Source organism: Dysidea avara, chromosome 2, assembly GCF_963678975.1.
Source record: "Dysidea avara chromosome 2, odDysAvar1.4, whole genome shotgun sequence".
NCBI lineage: Eukaryota > Metazoa > Porifera > Demospongiae > Dictyoceratida > Dysideidae > Dysidea > Dysidea avara.
Window position 1 is genome coordinate 12,329,287 of NC_089273.1, and position 16,684 is coordinate 12,345,970.

Consider the following 16,684-nt stretch of genomic DNA (forward strand, 5'->3'; position numbering starts at 1 on the left):
TGGACTCGCATTTTGTACTAGTAAGTTACATGGGGTGAAATGTGTGGGTGAGTGTGCCCACCCATCTGGGAGGCCTGACTACGCCACTGAGCATGCCTCAGACCCCCCCACCCTCAGATTGTTTGTACATTATTGTCACTTTCCTTAGCTACCCATTATAAATGGCCTGGTTAGCCTGAAATCCTACATTCACTCCTGTATGGGTGACATGTTGTTAGGTCAATGGCACTATAACAGTACATTAATATTGGCTTATATAATATTCATACACTTTGCAGTATTTCAATATCAAGGAACTATATATCCTTGCTCACATACATGTTACACAACACAAACCCACAATGATATTACCCATTGAAGCCTTCTACAAATCTAGTTACAGGATAACTATATAGTAGCTGTAACAATGCACTTGTATTTCCTGTTACATGTATCTATTATAGGAACTACATATCTATATATATACATGCCATGTATCCAGCTATGAGTGAATAGGGGTGGCTATAGGCAAAGGTGTTATTAGAGCAGTGAGGCTAGATCATCACTATTTAGCAAAAATTAGAACTTGATAAAGTGAAAACTAAAAGTTATAAACAATATTTCTATGGGGAGCATGCCCCCAGACTCCCCAGACTATCTGCCTTCAGCGGCATTAAGAATGAGCCTCATTATAGGAATGAGCCCCACTGTACTGTGGCTCTCAATTGAGACAAACTGAATCCCACAATAAAAACTATCTCTTGTTGATATAGGTTTTTTAAACATTTTAAAAACCTTACATAGTAAGTGCTAGTGCTATAGTTGAAACTTTTTTGAAACTATACCAAACCACATCAAAAGCACTTTCAAGTACATCAAAGGTACTCTCAAATACATGAAGTAACTTCAAAGGCTTTAAACTGATTGATTTAAGGCTTTAAATACAACTTCAAAATATTGCATAATAGTTGCAATTACCACATTCACACCTGATCTTCCTTATATGTCAAAATAGCCTAGCTGTCAAAACAGCCTAGTTGTAGCCCTGCTACATTTCGTATGTAGCCTGCTAGCCGGACTACATACGAAATGTAGCCTGGGCGGTTCCTTTGATCTGAGGTGTGAAAGTGTTACATATATATATATATATATATATACCACACTTGTGGTTGAGATCAAAAGAGCCGTGCTGTGGTATATAACTGATATACCACGACAAACTGTGGTATATAACTGATATACCACAGCAAACTGTGGTATATAGCTGATTTAATCCAAAACAGCCAAGCTGTAAAAAAAGAGTGCGGCCCTCAAAAAGGCTATGGTGAAAAAAGATGTGAAATCCAAGGTGGCGGCCAAGAAATGGCTGATGGTAGGTTAATGGTAAAAAGTTTAATAACGACAATTCAGATGAATTTGGTGCTGCTTTGTCTTGGCACAAAATTCACCTGAATTGTCATTATTAAAATTTTTACCATTAACCTACCATTACAGCCATTTCTTGGCCGCCACCTTGGATTTCACATCTTTTTTCACTATAGCCTTTCTCAGGGCAGCACTCTTTTTTTACAGCTTGGTTGTTTTGGATTAAATTTCACTTCTTTTTGTATTTGTATACCCCAAAGCCAGCCTATGGCCAGCTTTGGGGATTTTTAAACCTATCTTCTTTCCTTTACCACAGAAAGAAGAAAAGATGAAGCAGATGTACTTTAAATAATTCTGATTTTATCAGTAAATGTACAAATTATATATATATATAATACATATAATATTTATTACAGAACTCTCCATGGTGGTTTCTTTGTAACTGAAAACTCTACAAGGTGACATCTTCTAGCTGCTCTCTCTACAGGGTGAATTATTTGTAGCTGAACAATCTACAAGGTAACTTCTTCTTGTTGATCTCTCTACAGGGTGATTTGTTTGTAGTTGAACTATCTACAAGGTAACTTCTTCTAGCTGATCTTTCTACAGGGTGATTTGTTTGTTGCTGAATTCTGTACAGGTGATTTGTTTGCAGCTGAGCTCTTTACAGAATGGTTTCTTTGTAGCTGAACTCTCTACAAGGTAACTTCTTCTAACTGATCTTTCTACAGGGCAATTTGTTTGTGGCTGAAGTTTCTACAGGGTGATTGCTTTGCAGCTGAACTCTCTACATGGTGGTTTCTTTGTAGCTGAACTCTCTATAAGGTAACTTCTTCTAGCTGAACTCTCTACATGGTGGTTTGTTTGTAGCTGAACTCTCTACAAGGTGACTTCTACTAGCTGATCTCTCTACAGGGTGATTTGTTTGTAGCTGAATTCTGTACAGGTGATTTGTTTGCAGCTGAACTCAGTTTCTTTGTAGCTGAAATCTCTACAAGGTAACTTCTTCTAGCTGAACTCTCTACATGGTTTTTTGTTTGTAGCTGAACTCTCTACAAGGTGACTTCTTCTAGCTGATCTTTCTACAAGGTGATTTGTTTGTAGCTGAACTTTCTACAAGGAAACTTCTTCTAGCTGATCTCTCTACAGGGTGATTTGTTTGTAGCTGAACTATCTACATTGTCAAGATAACTTCTTCTAGCTGATCTCTTTACAGGGTGATTTGTTTGTATCTGAATTCTGTATATAAGTGATTTGTTTGCAGCTGAACTATCTACAAGGTAACATCTTCTAGCTGCTCTCTCTACAGGGTGAATTGTTTGTAGCTGAACTCTCTATAGGGTTATCTGTTTGTTATTGAACTCTCTACAGGATGGTTTATTTGTAGCTGCTCTCTCTATGGGGTGACTTGTTTCTAGCTGATCTCTCTACAGGGTGAACTTGTTTCTGGCTGAACTATCTACAGATGATTTGTTTGCAGCTGAACTCTCTACAAGGTGATTTCTTCTAGCTGGTCTCTCTACAGGGTGATTTGTTTGTAGCTGAATTCTGTACAGGTGATTTGTTTGCAGCTGAACTCTTTACAGAATAGTTTCTTTGTAGCTGAAATCTCTACAAGGTAACTTCTTCTAGCTAAACTCTCTACATGGTGGTTTGTTTGTAGCTGAACTCTCTACAAGGTGATTTCTTCTAACTGATCTCTCTACAGTGTGATCTGTTTGTAGCTGAACTTTCTACAGGGTGATTTGTTTGCAGCTGAACTCTTAATATGATGGTTTCTTTGTAGCTGAGCTCTGTACAAGGTAACTTCTTCTAGCTGATCTCTCTATAGGGTGACTTGTTTGTAACTGAAATATCTGCAGGGTGATTTGTTCGTAGTTGAACTCTCTACAAGGTGATCCTTCTAGCTGATCTCTCTACAGGATGACTTTTTCAAGCTGAACTCTCTACAGGGTGATCTGTTCATAGCTGCACTCTCTACAGGGTGATATGTTTGCAACTGAACTCTCTACATGGTGGTTCCTTTGTAACTAAACTCTCTATTAGGTGATGTCTTGTAGCTGATCTCTCTACCGGATGACTAATTGTTTCTAGCTGATCTCTATAAAGAGTTATAACTTTCCTTATAGAGTTATAGCATGTTTGTATAGCTGAACTCTTTACAGAGTGGTTTTTTTGATTGGTTGCTGAACTCTCCAGCTACACGGTGACTTGTGTGTACTATAGAGTGACTCGTTTGTAGCTGAAGTCTCTACAGAGTGACTTACTTGTAGCTGAACATTGCATAAAGTAACTTGTTTGTAGCTAATCTAGATGAACTCTCTACTGGGTAGCTATTTTGTAGCTGAACCCTTTACGCAGTGACTTGTTTGTAGCTGAATTCTCTATAGAGTGACTTGTTGTCTCTACAAGGTGATTTGTTTATAGCTGAATTCTCTTCAGTGTGACTTATAATGTTCTGAATCTCTACAGCAACATATTTGTAGCTGAACTCTCTACAGGGTGACTTGCTTGTAGCTGAATTGTCTATAACATTAACTGTTTGTAGCTGCACCCCCTACAGAATAACTTGCAATGTCATATAATTCTGTAACGGAGTAAGTTATATACGTAGCTGAATGCTCTATTAGGGTGAGAGAGAGATAAACGTCATAATAATTGACAATTACATGAACAAAGGGTCAGGAGTCCAGTCTCAGGGTTACCAAGTTATTGCTAAAAAGTATGGAGCCCTGGCAAGACCAAAAAAAAAAACTACATACAACACTAAACAATTATACATGGCTTCTCAACAGGTAAACAGATCAACTACATCCCAAGTAGTGGAAGCACGGGAATTAAAGATCCTGTATGAACAGGAGATTGCAACACGAGCTGCTTGCTGAAGAATACAACGAATAATATTCTTTGGTAGATGGCATACATCGCTTAGTTTAGAGACAGTCTGTGGCATGAAATGGCCCAAACAGCCAACCTCAATTGTCACAAGATTAACTGAACATCCAGCCTGTTGACAGAGTAGCTAGAAAGTTGTAACAACTGGGAAGTTTTTTTAAATGAAAATAAGTGATTCCATCAGGACCTGGAGCAGACGACGATGAACATTTTTTAATCGCCAAACTTCAGAAATCCAATCAGGAAGGCCATGATATGAGGTTGGGCATGACATCACAGATTCAAAGTATTGTAAGCATGTCTGTGAAGAAAAATCACGAGCGGTTTTATCAGGTGGACGACAAGCTTCCTGAGCAAACTTCCACGGGTTTTTACGAAAAGACTTCTCTTGTCTAGCAGTAGAACGACGTAAGGTATCTCTTTTGGCAGCACGCAGAGTCTTGTTGTGTAGACGCACAGCAGTCATAAGTTGGTTGGAACCACAGCGTCTCAAATCACTTTTTAACCGTCGAAGATGTTCGGTCAGACGAATGATGGCTCGGTCTCGATGTGGTCCAGGTGGAGAATCTTCTGTCAAAATGCCAGAATTACGAAGGTGAGCGCCAATTAGATTCGGAAAAGTCGAAGCCGCTTCATTAGTTGATATGGCACCACAGTTCAGTGCTTCTCGTACTGGTGACATTAACGAAAGCAGTTCTTCATCAATTACAGGCCAGTCAAACGCAGCTCGAGTCGCGGGTTGTGAAGAGGAGTTTCTGGGAGCTACGAACATGATCAAACACACCTCTCGTTCCATGTTCTATTAGAGTATCTCGATCTCGCATATGCTACACGTAGTTGGCTTTGGAATCATAACTCAGTGGTTTGTAATCCGATTCTTCTGTATTACTGCAAGGAATTTCTGATAATTATTCCAGCTACACACCGATTTTCAGCTCACTGCTCTTAGCGGTTTGCCTGGTAGGCGTGAAAACTAATAGTTTTTTATTTATACAAAATCGATCGCGTAATTGTGACACAGGTTGGGTTTTGTGTCATATCTCGATGGCCTTTAACTGGATTCCTTTCAAACAACAAAAAGCACTCCTACAATAGTTACTCCATCTACATAGCAATTTTCAGCTCATTCCTTCAAGCGGTTTACCCTGTGGGCGTGACAGACCTTCGACCTTATTTTACGCAAACAATTGGTCATAACTCCGTGAATGTTCATCGAATTCCTACCAAACGTGGTACTGCGATTCGCCTTAAAGAGCCCTTTAAGTGTACCAACTTTCATCCCAATTGGAGAACGTATTCGCGATTTATGGCGGATTTTGCAAAGTGTGCGAAAAGAAGAAATATAGTAGAAGAAAAAAACAAAGAAAAAACCCAAACTTTGGCCGCTCTTATCTCGGAAATGGCTGTAGTGATTTTCTTCAAATTTGGAATGTGGACTGCCCTACCTAGCCGGCACTTCTGTAGCAACTTTGGTTTCAATCGGATAAGGAATCACGAGTGTGAAAATAGCGTTTACTTTCTTCCTGTAAATGTACTCACGGCGTGGCGCGCCGGCTTCTTGGGCCGCACGACACACTACCGTGTACCTTGATATACTACGCTTTGTGGCTACGCTTACCATAATTATATGTTGTCACTTCACACATTCCGCGAAATCCTTATCTAAACGGTAAACAAATCTCTAATAACAAGCGCCTAAATCAACCAACAATTATTCACCTCAGGAACTGGAACAAGTTTCGATGAACTCTTGTCTCCTTCGTGGATAACTCACTAATCGCGACTATGTGGGCGTGGCACCGCTAAATATGTAAAACGTCTGATCCATCAAGAATTTCTATTGATTTCCATCTCCAGGAGGTGCTGTTTCACTATAACTTACTATCTATAATCGTTTTCATCTACTGGGGTGTAGAATATAACAGTTATAACACGATTACTCGGGATATCACTGAATATACGCACTCTCACTCGATCGCTGCACGCTCTCGTAAATCGTGTGTATATTTTAGTCATATCCCTCGTAAGAGTGTTATAATTATAAAATATAGTTCAGTATTTATGTAATTGTATATAGCATACTGAATCGAAGCTGAGGCGTTTCTACTCCCTGGCATAGCAAAATTACTGTTTCAATACTACCTAGTTAGTATTGGAGCAACTAGTTTGAAAAACTCCATATACTACAGTAAGACAAAACAGACCACAAACCCGTAATGAATCCAATGCTATTCACTATTTGGACCTGTGGTCTGATTTATTTAAGCGTAAGTGAACTTTTTGGACATGTATTACAAAAAAAACATAGACAGAATAAATACAGGCAGTATTATTATTATTGACTGTACAGCACAAGTACAAGGGCTGAAGGTCTGTAGGACTCCTGCCCTACAGCCTGTTTAAAAGTTGTTGCAGAAAGTTTGTTTGAAAAGGTGGAGAAAGGACAAAAGATCCATGACTGAACTTGGGCAGCCTCGAACCTGCAGCCATCCGATTAACGCTCAAATGCGTATTTGTATAGGAACTACAGGTATATCAGCTGAAGCTTTTTATCCCAGTACCAAATCAATCAATCAATTAAAATAAAGTTATATCAGTATCATCACAGGCATATATTTTGGCTCACTGCTGCCACTTTTGATATAAACTGAACATTCATCAGAGTGACTTATCCGTTGGATTTTCAAATAGTGCTAATTTAGCCTTTAATTATATACAGTTACACTCCCTGGTTTTAAACCTCGTAATTCTTCTCATACTTAGAGCTATTATCACAAACAAATATTAGTATTTCTCTATATAATTCACTAGTGATATCAGTGGGTCATTGAATAATGTATGATGTAATTTAAGTTACAAAATGGATATATCAAATGCATAATATTATATACAATTTCATTAAATAGATGCATTCCAGGGGCGGATCTAGGATTTTTAAAAGGGGGTTTCCAGTAAGAGCAAGACTCAGATGCAGGCAAGGTTTAACTTTATAATGTTTGAAATTTAATTGAACTTAATGATTAAAAGTACTATATATATGTGTAGTTTTTTATCTACTGATCATAATGCCATCACTTCCGAGCACTTCTATAATTTCTGCAATTCAGAAATACAATAGTGTCTTTATTCACTGCTTGAAGGTTCTTAGTTTCACTGCTTGAAGGTTCTTAGTTTACTAAGATTCCTTACTGTAGATATACTGATAATAAAGTGTCAGTAAACTTAAGTATATGGAACATAATTATTTTTAGGCATGAGGCTATTATGCTCCAAAATGTGGGCATTATGCTTTTGAGCAGTGCTCAAAAAATCACCTATTATGCTTTTGAGAATTGCCCATTATTCCCAAAATTATGCCACCATAATTGGCTAATAATGCCAGTTCATTGCTGTATCAGGCTATTTTCATTGATGGTTAAGCTTCAATAGTCTTGAATTCTTTAACTGGTTGCTGTATTAGATTATTTAATTTCAATGTGACTGCTTTATTAGAGTAAATAATATTCAGTGACTGTTCTATTAGAGTTTCTGACTGCTCTATTAGAGTATCTCGATCTTTTTTAACGGAACTATGCAATCTGCAGATTTTCCTACTGTTAAAGCTTTATAATCACCTCAAAGTGCTAGCATAATTCCTGATTCCCACACATACCTATTATTCCCGAAATTATGCCGGCATAATCGCCGCATCCCTAATTATTTTACTAAGTTTTAAACTCTCAGTAAAACATCAGTGAATGCGGGTTTACTGAAAAACTACTAAAATAACAAACAATTAACTGTTCCATGTACTGGGGATATACCACTGTAGTAAACTAAGATACTTCAAGCAGTGATTATCAATTTTATATACCAGGATCAGGCAATACTTACATGCACTCTATCTTACAGTATCTATGTGCAGTAAGTATACACTTCATCACACCAGTTATTAAGCCATGTTCGGTTTAAAAATGACTGTTTTCCATATTCTTGTTGGGAACTTAAAAGCACTATGTAAGGCACAATGGGACTTTAGTGCTTAAACCTTTCTTCATCTGAGTTAAAGCCTTTTTAAAATATTATGGAAGTCATTTCACGGCTGCCCCGAGTTGTAGTTACTCAGTCACTGATCATGAACCCACAAAATAAATTGCAGCCAGGCTACTGTATAGCTAGTGCTGATTTACGTACCAATAGTTATGTAGCTATAATTATATAGTTGGATATCAATGTTTGAATATAGCTACCTATCTACTGAATCCTTATATAAATGGTTAGCTGATTTAGCCGATAGCTCACCACTGATGATTCTATTATTATCAACTCTTTGCTTCTTTGTAGTATTATACTTGGTATTTGTCCTTTATGTAGTCTTGGAAGGCTTTGGTAATAATTGTGACCGAATTTTGGAAAATCACCCATATGGGCGCATTTGACGCTTAAAATATTTAATGACCAAATAACAAGCTTTATAGTGCAAATGTACTTTTTGATGGTTTTAAGCCATTCTCAATACCTTAAATTACTAGAAAAATTTAGAAATATTTTTATAGCTCTCCTCTGCTCATAATAGAAACCCATCACATATGAAAATTCTAATTATTTCACGTGCGCCCATATGGGTGATTATCCAAAATTCGGTCACAATTAATGTTAAATATAAATTTATTAATTAGCTATATAAGCTATATACTCAACGGAATTTATTATGCTACTAAATGATACGCATTAACTAGAAATTAAAAGCTTGGGGTGCGATCTTCAGTTAAGCTTTGCCAAGAAAAGTGATAGTATCAGTTATTCTAGCTGATGAGCATTGGTGAGTGTAATTCGTGCTATGGATGGTTTACAGCTGTAGTTAAGGAAGAATCAGTGTAATATATACAAGCTAATAGCTAGTTTCCTAATGGCTGGACAACTGTTCTGAAGCAAGTCAACTCCAAAATGGTTTCCTGAAACCTTGGAAACAACCATAAAACTGCCCCTGCACTCGGTTTTTTTAATTTGCAGGAAAGCTACACCATTTAGGCACAAACTGAAAAAATTAAAGACAAAATTATTATTATCATATAATGGCTTTACATTGAAAATACAGTCATTATGTAGATGCAGGAATAGCATACAGTATATTATAGCTTGCTGTATTTTATTTCTACAGTATAAGTTCCCTTAGTGCTAGAAGTTATAAAAATGTATAGGTTGTATGTTGTGAATGAATCTGTTTCCATTAATCTGAACATACATTCTAACTAAAGTTATGGCAAAAATCCTTGGCGGTATTGTAGGCCTTCATCAAATATGCCAGTGTAATATTAAAAAGCATAATAGGCTGGAGTGCTATGCCAGCATAATGCTAGCATATTAGGTTGATATTTCAAACTATGGAGCTTAATTTCATGAAAATAGATTGATATTGAGTAGTCAGTGGAAACCGCAATAGAGTGCTCAATTATTTTGTACATAGCTCTTTAGATCAATGCTCTTTAATAGACAGTCACTTTGTAGTAAAATACTTTAATAGAGCATTCACATGTTAAAACATTCCAAGATAATTGTAAGAAATGTTGTCAATGTAAGTGCATAAATGCAAGCATAATTTTAAAACCAAAGAGCATAATAGGTAAAATTTTTGGGAAACTTGTGATGGGAGCATTAAAAAATTTGAGCGCATTCGACTCATGCCAGTTACGTAGTGGGAAACCAAGGATTATGAACAAAACATGTTATGAAGCTGATCATTCTGCTGGTCCAAGTGATTCACCTGTGGATGGATATTCCAGAAGGTGATTTACAGGGTTATTTGTTAAACATTGGTCTCTTATGTAGCTGAAAATTTGTGCTGTTAAACTTACTGGTGTACTAATACCCTGCTAAAAACTTGCAACATTCACAACCACACAATCAGTGCAGTCTATCACACTTTTAACATGAGTTTGTGGGCAACTGTACACTGTTTCCCATGGCAAATTTATCAATTTGGAAAATATGTGGTCAATTGTGGTCATGTTACATAGTTATCTGACTGCACTATTTGAATTACCAACAGATCTCTTCGCATAATAGATAGCACCTTGATTACTGTTTTTTGAGAGGAACTATACAGAACTTTTAAAGTAACAATCCAATGTAGCAATTTTTTCAGTAAAATAGTAATTATTGAGTATGTCTTCATCTATTCTGAAAATGATTGTGGATAGATAGAGAAGGACTATTTATTGTTTATCTATTTAATTCCTGTAAATGGTAAACACATGTTAGTGCATACATGTACATCCTTCATGCTAAAATACATGTCAAATTGGTGCATGCCAGGTATCCACAGTTATGTTGTGCTTATAATACTGGTGTGATTGTTTCTTTAGGTACTTGACAAAATAAGAATGTACATGTAATATAACTACACAGAAAGAATAATGAATTAGTGGTTAACAAAAATATAACTAAACATTGGAAACTAATGTTGAAATGTTTAATGTTGTTGGATACCATAATGAAAACTAAAGTCAATGAAGTGTACTCAAACAAATAGTTATGTAGGTGGAAATAGAGTATTAAGAAATGTTTGTGATGCCCTTGATATTGCTGCATCGTTTTCACGAGCATAATTAGGAGCAACCTCTCGTAGCTTGGCAAGGCGAGTTTTTCTCAATTCTTCTTCCTCTTGGCTAGATATTAGGTTGTGGTAAGTTAGTTCAACATCAGGTGACCCAGCAAGAAGTGAGCTGTCAATCTGCATAAGCTCCTTTGCATGCAACTTGATATTAGGCAGTATGAGTAAAGTAAAGTGGTGATAATCAGTTGTCTTCATCTGTATGCTTTCATATGCTGTGGTAACTAAATGCAGCAGATGACCTTCGCAGTATTGCTGGATAGTATTCAAAATAGCAGCTGCTTTTTTAGCAACTGCCGAAATTGGATAACTTTTACTGTAACCTTCTACAGTCTTGATTAAGGTGAGGTAGTTCCTTTGTGTAAGACATTTCTGGACATCTTGATTTAACCGTCTGCTTAATCTGTGTGCATCTTTTATTACATTATTGCATTCATCTACCAATGATTTGATCTGCTTATCTGCTGATGGTAGGAACATCACAATTTGAGGCACTGTTGATGCAACATTTTGGATTGGCTTCAGCGTCAGTATAATATCATGTGGATCAAGTACTGTTTGCATGTTAATAATTTTGATGAGAGTTGGTAAAAAGTAAAACTCTTTTACAGCTTTCTTATACTCTAGGAAATCTGCAACTGGTAATAAAACTCCATCCTGTAACCCATAGGAATGCCAAAAGGAACGAATCATCCCAGCAACGATTAACTGAGCAGTGCCTAGTTTACCAACTGGGGAGAGATTGATAACTTCAACTTCATTCATGCTCTCAATTAGAAATTGACTGATGACAGCATGAACCTCTATACAACTTTGAATGTCATTACGTGGGGACATTTTAAAGGCACTAAACTGGACTAAGCCATATTCCCAGAGTTTATCAACAATGTCTTTTGCTTCATGCTCAGTAATTGCCCACAGATCCTGTAATGCTGCTGTTTGTAGAGAAGTACCAATTCCTGTCCATAATATTAGTGACTTCAATTTATCAGTCAATTGTTTTGTCAGTAAGTTTAAGGATACTTCAATACAAACTTTTACTGCATATTTACGGCTTCTATCAATGTTATTCTTGTCAAAAGCAGTAAGGCCATTGTCATGCAATTTAGTTTGTACATTTTGAATAGCTTCATGGCAATGTAAACAATACCTTTTCACATTGTGAGACAATTGTCCTCTTATAAGGGAGAGAAGAAGTGGCCACAGGTGGACATCTTGAGCTAGTTCATCAAGTAAGCTTGCATCCTCTTGTGACAGTTGACTGATATCAATCACTCCACAGGTCAGAAGAGAGATAGCTTCACTCTGCTCCATTGGACCTACACTAACTACCTGTTTGGCAGGTATGTATTCTTCAATGTCATTCATTCTGGTAGTGAGGACTATTTTACAGTTACTAAATGCCTTCACTATTGGCTCAGCATCTTCAACATGCCACACATCATCAATAACGACAAGAAGGTTACGACAATAAAGACTGGCAAGTAGACCGATTTCCTGTTCAGCATGATTGATGTCACCTTGTTTTAAGTATTCGCCAGTTAACAAGTGATATAATTGGCTCAGTTTCATACTGGGATCAGTAGCGTGTGGTCCAAGTTCTATAAACACTACACCATCTGCAAATTGTTCTTTTATAGCTGCATGATGGCATAAAGCAATGACAATAGAAGTCTTTCCAAATCCACCAGCTCCAGTGACTGTTAAACTTGTTCCATAGCCATTGGAGTCAATGGTAGATTGACACAATTTACTGGCCATTTCATCTACTAGACTTTTGCGGCACACATAGTTGAGTGGTAGTGGTGGAGGTGGTGGACACTTTATACCTGTATTAAAAATATGTAGGTACGATTATTTTAAAATTATTACTTGAAAATGAAGCCGGTAATGATTCATGTGCTAAAATTACATGTACATAAACGAGACATGTGAACATGATAGCTGCTGAGAAAATTCCCACTTTATAGCTATTATGATTTGTTCAACATGAAAGTCAATATTAAAGTAGGCATATACATACATAGCTATGGCTTACAATCATGTTTGTTGTATCATACCTTTTGGCACAAGGATTGTCACTTCACTTTGAAATCAATGATTATTAACTTGCTTATCTTATGTTACCAGATGATAAAAAAAGAAAATTTTAAAATAGGAATAGGGATTGCTAAAAAAATCCGTGAAACAGGAAGGGATCGCTGCTTGGTAATGTAAACCACAAATAACTATTTTGACTCTTATAGTTACATGATCCATCATTAATTTTTGAGACAAGTCAAAATAGGGGTTTGTGGTTTGCATTACCACCCCAGCCATCTCTTCTTCTTTTGTAGCATTTTTTAACAATCCCTATTCCCATGTTTATAATTTTTTATTCATCTAGTTTGTGTATGTACTTTATATTAATTCAGCAATGGATTCATTTCATTGATAATGATGCAATTTTTGTAGATACAGCAATTTACGTACATTAGTGTCTTAAGGGTGCTCTGTACAGTTCTGCGTATGGCTTCTGAGGTTAGCACAGCTGGGGTTTACTAATGGATTCCCATGGTCACCAGTAATTATCTAATTAGTCTGTGGCTTGTTTAACGCGTGGCGCGCCCAACAAGAAAATGTCTTTTATGATGAAATAGCCTGTCACAAACCAAGAAAGAAGAACGATACACATGAAGGAACACATGAAGGAAGCGAAGTAAGTGTTGTATCTTCTTCATCATGGTCTAATGAATATAGCGATCCGTAATTTACCGATTATCTTCTGGTTACGCAATTAAGAAACAATAACTGTGGCCATAGAACCAGCTGCGGGCGCCTCAGTTTCTTTACTGTGATACTAAAATTAGAACTAGCTCGTCATTATAGATCCGATAGGCATGAAAATTTCAGATGGGCAACCATGATATTTATGCATTAAAAGAGCGTTTGTCGTTTCTTGATAGCTCCTTCTGGCAAGGAATGGCATGGAGGTAAAGAAGACTGATCAGTGCCAGCACAAAAGCGGAAGAAGAGTATCTGATGACTGAGAAGCCAGAGAACAAAAATAGAAATGCACGTTTGTTTGTACAGTTTTCAATAATGTATTTCTAAAGAATCAAGTCTCTAAGGCATAAACTGTGGGACTAGTTCTAGTTTGAAGTGAAAATTTATAACTAGCCTTCTACAGTGAGTTAAGACATGGGATTTGGACTAAACTGTGCAGTAGAGATAGCTTATTGCAAATAAAAAGAGTTTAGCAGAATAGTTTAATCCGTTTGTAAGTTATAGCAGAAAACATATTTACGGGAAGCCATATGCGCAACTGTACAGAGCACCCTTAAACAGTTGTCAAGTTCAATGCAAGCTTTGTTGTCATCAGATACACTTGACTGCGCTATTTGAGTATTTACCTGTCTGCTCTTGGCTGTGCACAAGACTAACATTATGTACACATTTCTAATATTGAGCAGCTGTTGTCATACTACATATATTATGTAGTTGTAGACTTAGGACTCTTTAGTCATTATCATCACATTAGCATCCGCATGCATTGCTAGGGACCCGCCGATTATGCTGGCATAATTTTGAGCATAATAGGTACCTAAAAGCATTGAGCATAATGCCAGCATAATAGGTTAAATATTTGTACGATAGTATAAATTCTTGCTTGAAAAATGACAATTGCAAAATAAGATCGATATATTCTAATAGAGCAATCAGTAACTCTAATAGAACAATCATCAAACTGACTGTTCTATTAGAGTATATCGATCTTTTCTCTTACATGCAGCAAGAATTTATTATTTGTGTTCCAGCCACTCATTTTTTCTTTCTATACAGTGTTAAACTAATAGCAAAGCATATGAACTAAGGCATGATCATTGAACATAATCGAGCATAATAGGTAAATATTGAGCATTGATTTAAGCATAATAGGTGAATTTTTGAGCAGTGCAGCATAGCATAATAGGTTAAATTATGAGCATAATCGGCAGGTCCCTATGCATTGCTCATGAATACACATCAGATCAGGGGCGGTGGAGCAGGCCAAAGAGTAAGGGGGCCTGGCCAGCTGTAAATTGAAGACCAAAAAGAAAAAAGGTCACTACCTGCTGACAATAGCTGCTCTGCACCAATTATTTATATAACTACACATACGGAACTAAGTAGCTTACTACACTGCTTCTTTGAATACTGTGACTGCTCTATTAGAGTACCCAAATCTTGACCGTTCTATTAGAGTATCTTGATATTTTCTTGCAAACAGTGTCCCATAAAAGTGGGGCCCCCCTCCCCCCTGTCTCCACCGCCTATGCATCAGATGGGCTATCTACCTGTCACAAGACACAGAACTCTGACACAGTAGTATAAATGATATATGACTGAATTTGACAAAAAGGCTTCCACATACACACATTCAGTTTTATGATTTTGATACATAATAACTCATTGTAGGAGTGTGCCATTAGTTTCAAATTTTGACCTGGTATTTTACAATGCTATGGACGAATTGTGTGAAAATTTTAGGTAAGTAATTTACTAAGTAGTGAAGTTACGGTTGGTCAAAGTCAAAAATGTGGGTATGTGTGGAAGCCTGGTTTTGTCAAATTCGGTCACATATAACGTCAAAAAAGAGATACATAATAGAGTTTGTGTATTGCATCCATTAGATATACCACAGTGAAGATATCTACGCTGTAGACATCTATGAATGCATATGGCTTCCCACAAGCAATAATTATGTGGCATCTACAAATAAATTATTTCACATACTACATCATAATACAACTATTTGTAGACTGCACAGTAGTTAATCTTACATGCACATATGTCATTCAACAACAAAGTCAAATACTGTGTAGCTGCAATGTATATTGGAAACCATGGGTTATGAGGAGCATAAAGCCATGTTGGTTTACACAATGTGGTCAGACAATTATGGAATTTACAATAATTCACACTGATGCCAAGAAATTATTATGAATAATCTCTGGTATCAGCACTATACCTTTGTTATGTCTCTGTGAGAGAGCACTTGTATGGTTGCTCACAAACATGAAGAAGTATAGTGCAACCGGGCATGTACTTCCAAAAAGTTAAATTTCATGTTTCTGGTTATAACTTGAGACATACACCACACATCCTAATTCTGTTTTTTTGCACATGGTTATACTCATGTATCTGTACATATCTGTACACAGGTTACCATGGAAACAACCACAATTATCTCAAAAATGGTATATTTATGGTTTTTGGTTTTTCGTATCTAGTTTTATATACTTTTGAGTTTTTCAATAATTTTCTAGTAGATGAAAGGTCTCATCAAGCCCGACAATTCGTAGTACCAGATTTGTAAAAAAATGTTTTAAAAGTAAGTTAAGGTGATTTTTGTGATTTTCATGGGGTTTCGAAAAAATGTATCTAGTTTCACATACTTCAAAATTTTTACATATACTCATTATTTTCTGAAAGGAGATAGACATGCCTAAAATTTGTAGCTGGGGTTTTGTAAATTTCTTTTTAGTTTTTGTTTTATGACATCATAAAGTCAGATTATGGATTTTTCTGTGAAATTTGTTGAAAACCACAATTTATGAAAGTACGCTCTGAGACACTGCAAATATGTATAACCACAAAAAAACAAAACATTATGAAATACTAATGAGCAAAGCAACACATGAAAGGATAAAAACATTATAGAATGTATCTAGTGGCATATAGAAATAAATGTGTGGGCGAGGAAGTAAAATAAGTTTGGAGGTTTATGCCCGGTTGCACTATACACATATGCATGATCTTCTAGTGTTACTACAACCTTGAGTGCTGCTACAGTCTTGACTAAATGCTACAACAAAGCCCAATGGATTGAAG

General features: G+C 36.6%; 1 protein-coding gene across 3 annotated transcripts in view; it reads right to left on the reverse strand.

Annotated features, from left to right (window-relative positions):
- Positions 1-10,391: 10,391 nt before the first annotated feature.
- Positions 10,392-16,684, reverse strand: part of LOC136246618 (uncharacterized) — a 54,002-nt gene continuing 47,709 nt past the window's right edge. For all 3 annotated transcript variants that reach the window (XM_066038142.1, XM_066038141.1, XM_066038140.1), the window contains one exon: positions 10,392-12,660. In XM_066038142.1, coding sequence (XP_065894214.1) covers positions 10,751-12,660 — 1,910 coding nt within the window. In that variant the 3' untranslated portion in view covers positions 10,392-10,750. The remainder of the gene's footprint in view (positions 12,661-16,684) is intronic.